This window comes from Pararge aegeria, chromosome 24, assembly GCF_905163445.1.
Source record: "Pararge aegeria chromosome 24, ilParAegt1.1, whole genome shotgun sequence".
Classification (NCBI taxonomy): Eukaryota; Metazoa; Arthropoda; class Insecta; order Lepidoptera; family Nymphalidae; genus Pararge; species Pararge aegeria.
The window spans coordinates 10,240,617-10,250,531 of NC_053203.1; the positions used below are offsets into that span (position 1 = coordinate 10,240,617).

The 9,915-nt window shown below is 39.5% G+C and overlaps 1 protein-coding gene across 1 annotated transcript; it reads right to left on the reverse strand.

The window, feature by feature from the left end:
- Positions 1–388: 388 nt before the first annotated feature.
- LOC120634504 (vitellogenin-like) lies at positions 389–8,573 on the reverse strand. The gene is made up of 7 exons (XM_039905162.1): positions 8,543–8,573; positions 4,649–6,851; positions 4,333–4,546; positions 3,148–4,141; positions 2,184–3,065; positions 1,696–1,873; positions 389–1,518 (listed from the first exon to the last, which is right to left on the reverse strand). The coding sequence occupies exons 1-7, from the start codon at positions 8,571–8,573 to the stop codon at positions 696–698; spliced, it is 5,325 nt and encodes a 1,774-aa protein (XP_039761096.1). The 3' UTR covers positions 389–695.
- Positions 8,574–9,915: the final 1,342 nt, after the last annotated feature.

Here is a 9,915-nt window from a genome sequence, read left to right on the forward strand (position 1 = left end):
AAGTGGGTGTATAATCAACAGCCAATCGCGCGAATTGGTTGTGAAGTTAAAGGAATACTTTGAACGAACGAACACTTTACAATACATAATCATATCAATCAAGTACTGATACAAACTTGAATTGATTTATCGTGAGTATCGAGTACCGAGTCTTATGGTTCCATAACTAGTTACGTCGCGATGACAAATGTCAAAACGGGCCTATTACTTTTTTACGACTATAGGTACCTAGGTACATAAAAAGATTTCACTAGAATATGGACGACGGGCCTTAATTTTTTCATAATAATTTGGCTATTATCATTTAAATTGTGATTTAAGTTTATTTGGTGGTTAAATTAAGGTAAGTAACAGAAATTTTAAAATAATAAGATATAATATATTTTTGTTTTATGCTTTATTTCCATTTTTTTGTACATTTTTAAACTTGCTTCTTATACGATATGTTCATCTAATGATATAATAATACTATACATTTATTTATCAAAAATAAATAGTTACATACATAAATACATATTAAAGAATACAAACAATATTAAAATTTTCATACATACATGCGATACGACCGAATTCATAAAGAAACTATACAATTAATAATAGTATAATAATAACTACTTCATCATAGCCGTTGATACAACCAGTTCGTGGAACTTAGGACATATTAATCAAGTTAAGTAAGTATTAAACGCAAAAAATTACGCTTTGCATGAGCTAGGAACTCTGTATTGCGTAGTTTTAGTAACACCAGTTACTTTAGGGTTTTCACCCTGCTGGATGAGGTTTCTGTAAGAGCGGAAGCTCTCGTCAAATTTGGATTTGCAGACTACCTGAGCAGCTTGTACCTTGAATTCCTCACCGCTGCAATGGCTCTGACAGGCGGGCAAAGGAGTCGTAGAGATGCAAATCTCCCCATGGTTTTCGTAGTACTGAACTTGAGGCTTCAGGTCACAACGTCCCTTCGATTTCAAATAGTTCCTTGTCCTGTAAATTATTTCAGCGCCCCATTCCTCCTCAGTAGCCAAACGCATTTGGTTTTTCCATTCCTCATCTGACTTGAGGATAGCTGTGAATTGTTTTCTGGGTTTGTAAGCTACCTCTCGTGCTTTTAATTGCAGTTCTCTGTCTTTGGGGTCAGATTCGCCATCGATGAGGGCGTATGAAACGCCGTAGTACTCAGGCTTATCGATCACACCGTTTGGTGTGAGGTAGTCATCACGACGTTCGCCGCTCATGTAACCGCAGATGCCTCTGTTGTTGTTACGTCTCTTATCAGCCAGGAGGTTGAATCTTGAACCGTCATACATGACACGAAGGCGGCCATCACGGATTACCAGTATAAGTTCGTTGTCTCCTTCCTTGTAGTACTCAAGGATGGGTATTTCGTCAACATCGTCCCAGTATGTAGTAAGGGCTCCCTCGGAAACCTTCTTGGCGTTGGTTTTTACATTCACGACGTATTCTGTTTGGCCTTCTGGTGCCGGTTTCATCTCGATCTCAACTTGTTTGCCAGTGCGGGAGCTGTGAAACGAAAGTGTGGTCAGCATCAGTTTCTTTATGGTTGTAGTTTTTCTTTAAACTTGTATTACGAAGACAAATTATTGAATTATTTTCAAATCTCTTCCAAGATATTGGTAAGGTTGTCATAAACTATGGTGTTAAATATTCAGTATACTTAGTTTGAAACATATCAATTACCTGTAAGAGATGTAAATTTCCTGTCTCATTTCGCTGGGCCTTCTAGCGAGAACGACCAGGTCTTCGTTGGTTCCAGGCCTGTCATCAAGCATAACTACATGCCATGAACGAGACAGTTTGTAGTCATAGTCGCGTTCGCTGAAAGTCCTCACTTTAGAACCGTCGACGCTGCATAGAGCTGTAAGAAATAAGGGAACAGTTTAGCGTTCAATAAAAATATTGTTTTTCGGCGTTTACAGTTTTGGAAGAATCGGTTTGTCTGCTGAAGGCATGCCGTCACGGTCGGTTGCAACTCTAATGCCAAAACTGTTTTACTAAGGAATTTAGAGTTTCAGCAATTAGAAACTGATTACAAACATGGGCTTTGATTAATCAAAGATCATCCAGCTTTAGACCGCGTGGACTTCATCATTATGTCCAAACAAATAAGAGTTTATCAATTTGTTCCGTACTTAAATTAAGTTATCTTACCTAAGGGGGCTACTTACGTTGGAACTGGTGTTTGCTGTAGTAATTGAACACGCGTTCATAGGGCCTGATTGGCCAATATGTAGCCAAAGCAACAGGGGCAACTTCAGGAATAGGTACGTTCTTGATATGCATACGTCCATAGAATGAATGGAACAGCTCCAAGTTCAACGTGTTTGTCAAATACGAAGCATCTACATTAATGTCGAGTTTGCCGTCACGGGTCATTTTATTAGGGACTTCTTCCCATTTCCATAGACCAAGGCTCTCAGCAATTTTGAGTACTTGGTAAGGTGCATTGTTAACTACGGGGCTCACATCTTTGAATAAAACGCCAAACTTGAAGTTGTCTGGGGCATGAGCCATTACAATTGCTTTGTGACAAGCACGTTGGTAGAAGTTTCCTCTAGCGATCTCCTCGATACACTGTTTAGCCCATGGTTGTTTTTGAAGCTCTTCTACATATTTCTTCGTACGCTCAGTGGAGCCATGGATGTGAATATTTTCCTTTTTGTTGTAACGGATGTCAGCTTCGAATTCCATTTTGAGTTCTTTCTGAAGAGCTTCTTGGAAGTTCATTAGCGAAATTGAAGCTGGTTTCTTAAGTGTTGCTACAGCGTTAAATTGGTTTGGTTGTTCCGAATTCCTGCCAGCGAATAACGCAAACTGAATTTTAGGGTCTACACGGCTTTCACCAATAGCAGCTGTGAGAACGTATTCTTGTTGCTGAGGTAGATCAAATTTGGCACTTAAGTCTACGACTGTGGCTCTGGCGGCATTTATTCCCAAAGTTACGCGTTTGATCAATTCCTCTCTCCTTGAAGGGCTGTTGGGTGTCACGTCACTCATTTCTGAGGCCACTTCTGGCATTTGACCTTCATTCTTTAGGTTGTAAAGAGAATCTGTAAAATACAAAATATTAGTTTTCATTATTATGGGGTGGTATAGATTAACTATGTTTTCATAATTTGTAAAAATGCTTACCATAAACACCCGTTAGCCAAACACCTTTGCTTTTAGCCTGTTTACCGAGATACCTGACGTTGAAGTGTGTTTGAGCGACATCTCTTTGTTTAAAAGCATTAATCAAGCTGGATAGTAAGTCGTTCGATCGTACCATTCTGCCAATGTTTCTAAAATCTTGAGAATAAGAGTATCCTTGAACCTGGAGTGGTGTTCCGATTTGGTGTCCGAACTTGTAATCAATAGATACTTCTTTGTTGGGCCTTGTAATAACTTTGGTGGTGGGGTCCTGTGAGAATGTTACTAATGAATCCTTCTTCTGGTTAGCAGTATACGGCCAAACACTGTAATGTACTAATGTTGTGTCTTGCTCAGGTTCAACGGGCTTGATGTTTGTTTTAATCTCACCTGGCTTCATTACTAATCTTATTCTTAGGGGAATGTAAACTTGGAATTTCCTAACAAGACCTGCAACCGCATATTGATTGCCAAGGGGATCCAGGAAACCAACACTTCCATCATGATTTTCAGCATAGGTAAGACGAATATCTTTGTCCAAAGTAATGGCAGTCTTATAACCTTCTCTGTCCAGGAAGTCCACTTTACCTTTAATTTTGCCTTGTACGTGGATTAGGGTTGGTTCTTTGTATTTATAAATGAAAGGCATACCCGAAGCAAGAGGGAACATAACTGATACTTCGTTTCTGTTTATGACCTTTGTATAGTGCACATCAATACCATTAGTAAGCTTTTCCAAGTATCCAGCCCACCTACTGGCCAAGTCCTTAATATCGTTTTCTCCAAATGCAAATAGTCGTTGCTCGTTCATGAAGTCCATATAGAGGGATGCTTCCAAGGAATCCTTGTCATCAACCTTGATGTTAAGCATCTCTGATATCTTGTTCGCTGAGAATTTGTGATTAAATTCACCACTTCTATCTCTGTTACTTTCAGCAAACATGTTATTTATGAAGTATTCCACAACTTTGCGCCCACTTGAAGCAGCCCATGAGAACTGTGAATAAAATATAATAATTGATCAAATACTGTTGTTAACTTTTCGTTCTGATATGTTGTTAAAATAACATTTACTAAAAACTATTGCTAACTAAAAACATCAGGAAAATATTTCAAATGATTCCGAATTAAAGAAAGAAATCAATTAGTTTAATATGATTAAAAATTAAAAATATTAAAATAACTTACCGAAGTTTCATCATCCCAACCACCGATTCTGTTTTTCCAGGTATATTTAAAGGACTTAGGATACAGACTATCCTTGCTGCCGATGTTGGAAACAAAATTGGTAATGCCTAAATCATCATCTTCCTCGAAGAATTGCATGGCGTTTTTACTGGAGTACTGTACACCGAAGGTTTCTTCTGTCAGCATATGCTTAACTGCTGCTGCCGTCTGCGCACTAAAACAAAATCAGCAATTACAATCTGAATTAAAGTATCCCTAAAACAAAAGTCAAAATGAATAAAATAAATTATTAAATACTTTGTTTTTCAAAACTTACAGGTGGAAGTAACGAGGATTTTTCAATTCAGCAACTGATTCAATCACTGATTTAAGGACAGCTCGGACATGAGTGCTGGGATCTTCTTTGGTCATTTCAGCCATTGCCTGCATCATAGCGGTTGTTGGACGACCCATGAAAATGTTGTGAATAGCAGCTACTCTTACTTCGTAGGGTTCAGCTGTGTTTTTAAGGATGCTGAATAATACAGCGCGAACATGATGATCTTCTTGGTAAGCCACAACGCGAAGGTTTTCCACCATCCTTGTTCTTAGGTAAGTAGACACTGGAATTTTACCTTCAAGATATGGTGCGAAAACATCTAGGATAGCGCGATGACCCAGGTTACCAATAGCCCTGACGTAAACTTGTGCTTTGTGACTGTCTTCCTTTTCAATAGCTAGTTTCAACTCTTGGCTCAGACGGGGAAGGACCTCATCAATAACGAAGCGATCATGTTTACGCGAAAGTCGGCCGTACATGTGGGTAGGGTAGAAACGGTGGGCAGTTTCATTGTTCACTTGACCCATATTAATGAATTTGGTCGCAGAAATCAACGCGGAGCTATTGAGGTACAGCTGTTCAATGACCACAGGGCTCATGGCCAGCTCAAAGAACTGCTTCATAACAGCAGTGGTGGGATAACGTAGTGATCTAGATAGAACAGCAACTACTTCAGCTGCTTCTTCTCCTTCAATCTTCTTCTTCTCGATCCATGTTCTGATCTGTTGGAACGCTGGTAGTGTACCGGCCTGGGCTACGGCATCTCTGTAGATCATCCACATGTCAGTTTTGACAATGTCATTGCTTGACTTTGCGATTTCTAAGCTGCGACTAGTTTGACTCAATTGACCGTAGCTCATGGAAGCAATAACACGAACAAGGATGTTGAATTTCGTTAGGAAATCAGCTTTAGGCATATTATTCGGGTTCTGCAGTTGATGCGAAATTTCTTGGACGAGTTTTTGAGCGTTCATCGGGTTCTGCTTCTTATCACCATTCGGCTGGGGGTTCAAATACAAAGCAGCGTATGCTGGTTCATTGTCCAAAGGAATTTCATCGTTGACGTAAGCAGAGGCAGATTCACTGGAGCTTGATGAACTGTCTTCATCGCTTACACGGCTTTTCATAATTACCTTATCAATAGAGTATACCGATTTGGGTTTTGCAGAGCGGCGTTCTCGCTGATACTTTTCAATGTGAATGTTCTTTTCAAAGGATTCGAATGAGGCTGAGCTGTCATCGATGTTAACTTGTTTTGGAGTCAAAGAGTACAACAGATTTAGGATTTCGCGAGCTCCTACTAATTTTGGCCATTCAGGCTCGGAGTCCTGTTCGTAAGTGACCAAACGAGCACTGACTTTACTGTGTACTTCAACTCGTTGTTTGCCATACAGGTGAGGGTTGACGTTAATAGTGCTCGTTGTCTCAGCTTTGTAAATAGTACCCTCTTTGCCGACAAGAATTCTGGAGACAGTCGCTCGGTTAATGAACTGTTCCTTTTTCGTGCTGTGTGCAGTACCAGTCCATTCAGCACCTTCGGGGACACCGAAGTGGTAGTCTACTCTGTGGTGGCAGTGACCGTAGTTTTTGCTCTTTGTGATTTCAATTGGTTCTTCCTCATTGGTGAATTGCGGGAGTTCTCTCCTCCATTCAGCCGCAACAGGGGACACAGAGTATAAAGTTTCACAATCACCAGTGACGTCAGTTTCCATCTTCCTGAACAAGCCCTGTTTGGTGTTCTTGTCGAAAGTATCGTGGGAACTGTGAACATTACGGTAAGTTGATAAGTCTACTTGAAGAGCACCAATGAGACCCTTGATTAAATTCTCCTGGGCGAGAGGCACTGATGAAGGTAAACGCAGAGATTTAACTCTACCGCCGGATAAGAGGATCTCGATTGGCTTATCGAGTTTTGGGCCGGCTTTGTAGTCCAGGTCTTTAGGCATGGGCTCATGGCGTTCTAATTCCTGGTGGACTTGAGCGTTCTCTGGGTTTTCCAGCCTAGCTTCAAGACGACCTGGGGCTTTAACGCGGACAATCATTTTGGCCCTGTAGGTATTTCCTGTGCTGGCTCCCTCTTGGTGGTAGGCCAGGGTATGGGCTTCTACATCGTAACGGTATAATGTGCCCACCTTCCAGGGCCATTGGGATTGTTCTTCGTTATCCAGGTCATTGTTGGGACGGCCTAGTGCAACGGCCACTGTAAAAATAGAAATATAGTTTTAGATTTATGAGTTAGAAAGTAGTTATCTAAATACGAGCTAGTTATAACGCTGAAGAGTTTATTTGTCTGAACGCGCTAATCTCTTGAATTAATAATTGGGATTTCTTTTTTTTGGCATTTGGTTGTGGATATCGGAATCTTTGGCTGACCCTGGAGAGCCGGGCAAATTCGATTAGACGTCTGGTCAGGGTATATTGTGCGGAATAGCGAATTAAAGTTTTCATAGGATAAAGGTATGCGAAGCTGTTGCAAACGGATGTTGTATCGGGAAACTTGTTATAATATAAAGGTGGAGAATTGTCGAAATGCTGTGGACTGATATTAACAATGTACCTACCAAGTAAATAAAACTCACTAACTGACTGCCAGACATCCCATAGAAAGTATTGGAAGGAACATAAAAATTTCCAAGCAATTCAATGACTCCTATTGAAATAACGAACGTATTACTACAGCATACAGTAAAAAAATAATATTGACATTTTTAATGGAGCCTGCAAAATGCTCGGGCATTTTTCCGTTTTGTCTTATATTGGAAAGAAGCAGGCGTTACTTTGTGGAAATCCATGATATATCGTGAAAATTAAGCTTTATTTGCTATAGTCCGCGAAACTAATTTTCATAGCGAGTCGTAATTTTCATAACGTTTTGTCTGAACTGCCCCTTACAAGACTTCCTTGTATAAAGTGGGTCAGCATCAAGAAAATAAATTCGGAAATCCAACTCTAGGGTATGAAATGGGGAAAGCTGGCATTCAACAACATACGTCAAATAGGAGTTGTATATCAAAAAGTGGAGTTCCTGTGTAAATTTTAACTAGCCGAAAATGTATCCTGCAGCAAAGAACCCTGAAAATAGAAAATTGGACCGTACAAACAGACAGACAGACAATAATATCACAATAAGACCTTAATAAATGGAAGATATTTCAAAATTTTAAAACGCACCGAAAAACTACTATTTTATTTATTTGTATGAATCTGTATGGATCGTTGCTCTAGTGTTTAACGAATTTGGCTACGGATAAAAAGGTCGTGGGTTTGATTTTCAGGGTGGCCCAAAATTTTATAAAATTGTCACTATTTTTTTGAGTACCAGCCCGAAGAACTAGTTAAGTTATATTTAAAAATCGATTTAATATATTAGAAACAAGTATTTAACTAAGATGTAATAATCATCGTTAAGTTCCCATAGTCGCCTCGTACGACACCCTCGGAAAAGCAGGGGGGTGACAACTGTATTCTGATTGCCGTCTCCACAAAGAACAAAAATACGATCATGACAAACGTGGACGATTCCTACGGGCCTTATAAAAAGCTTAGATTCCCTTAACGGGCGATGGGGAGAGCTAAGCTAGGAGTATCTCTACGCGATCAAATCCTCAGAAATGAGGAGATCTGTAAAAGCGTTATCGACATAGCTTGGCGAGCCGTGAAGCTGAATTGGTAATGGGCGGGGCACATGGCTCGGTTAACCAATAGACCCAGCACCCGTAAACGCAGCGTTGGTCAGCCCTTAAAGAGATGGACAGAGGACATGAAGCAAGTCGCTGGAAACAATCGGCCCAGGACCGTGGATTTTGGAACTCCCTACAAAAGACCTATGTACAGCATTGGACGTTAATTTGTTGAAGTGATGCTGTTTGATGATAACAAAAAAAAACTTACGTAAAACGGCCGCAAGCACATAAATCTTCATGTTCACCCGGCACTTTTCCAATAGTCTAGATGTTGTCAGCTCTCGGAGAAGAAGACTTCTGCCCAGTTCCCATCCATCCAGTCCTTATATACTAATGCACAATTATATGCAACACGTGTGAACATCTGACCTCATATTCGGACTTCGGAGATAACGACAATGTATGATGTTGGTGTCAAGGGGTGCAGATTAATATAATAAGTTTATGTTAGATTAAAGGAAAATCGCTGGAGTAAGATTTTCATACACGTTTAACAAGTAAGAACGCAATTCTTTTTCTCATTTGAAAGTGACGACATACCGCCGATATGCTTTATTTGTGTCTAGATATCACATATTTTTTTTTGTTTTTATTAAATTCTATATAATATATATGTTTTATATAGTGATGATAGCCTAGTGGGGAGTGCTTCGGCGTCCCATTCGAGTGGTCCGAGTTCGATCCTCGGCACGCGGCTCTAGCTTCAGAGTCGGTGTTTATTTTATTTCATCATCATCATATCAACTCATTACCGGTCCACTACAGGCCACGGGTCTCCTCCCACAATGAGAAGGGGCAAGGGCTGTAGTCCACCACGCTGGCCCAGTGCGTTTATGTGCGTTTTAAGTAATTAAAATATAACTTGCTTCATCGGTGAAGGAAAACATCGCGAGGAAACCTGCATACCTAAGAGTTCTCCATAATGTTCTTAAAGGTGTGTGAAGTCCACCAAACCGCATTGAGCCGGCGTGGTGGACTACGACCTTAACCCCTTCTCATTGTGGGAGCAGAGACCCGTGCCCTGTTATGGGCCGGTATTGGGTTGATGTGATGATGATGAATGTAAATTGTGATGTCATCGATTGTCCACTGTGTGTGTCTCACAATAATTATTAAAACTACAACAACTCCCATACTCTGGTGCAAAATAAAACAAAGAGATCAATAAAATTCATAATGAAAATATTTATTTTAAAAAAATGAGCAATTTCTTTGACAGCAGCTGTCTTAAATCTAACTTAATTTATACAAAAAAAAATAAGAAAACATCTCAAATAAGGAAAAAGGAGATCTTAAATGGAAAAATCTTATAGACTATTAAACAAAAGAGATTCTTTGGAAAGCATCCAACCTTTTTTTTGTACATTTATAATAAAAATCTTACAACTATCTAACGATAGTTTTATCAATAACATAAATAAGTAATTATCATTTTAGTCATTTTCAAAAATTGATTTAAAAATAAATAAAATGCTCATTAAATAAATTAAGCTTACTTATTATAATATTGTAATTGTCTGTTGGCTGAATTTCGGAATTTAGACAGTTACTACCCGATGACAAAGGCTACATTTCAACTCG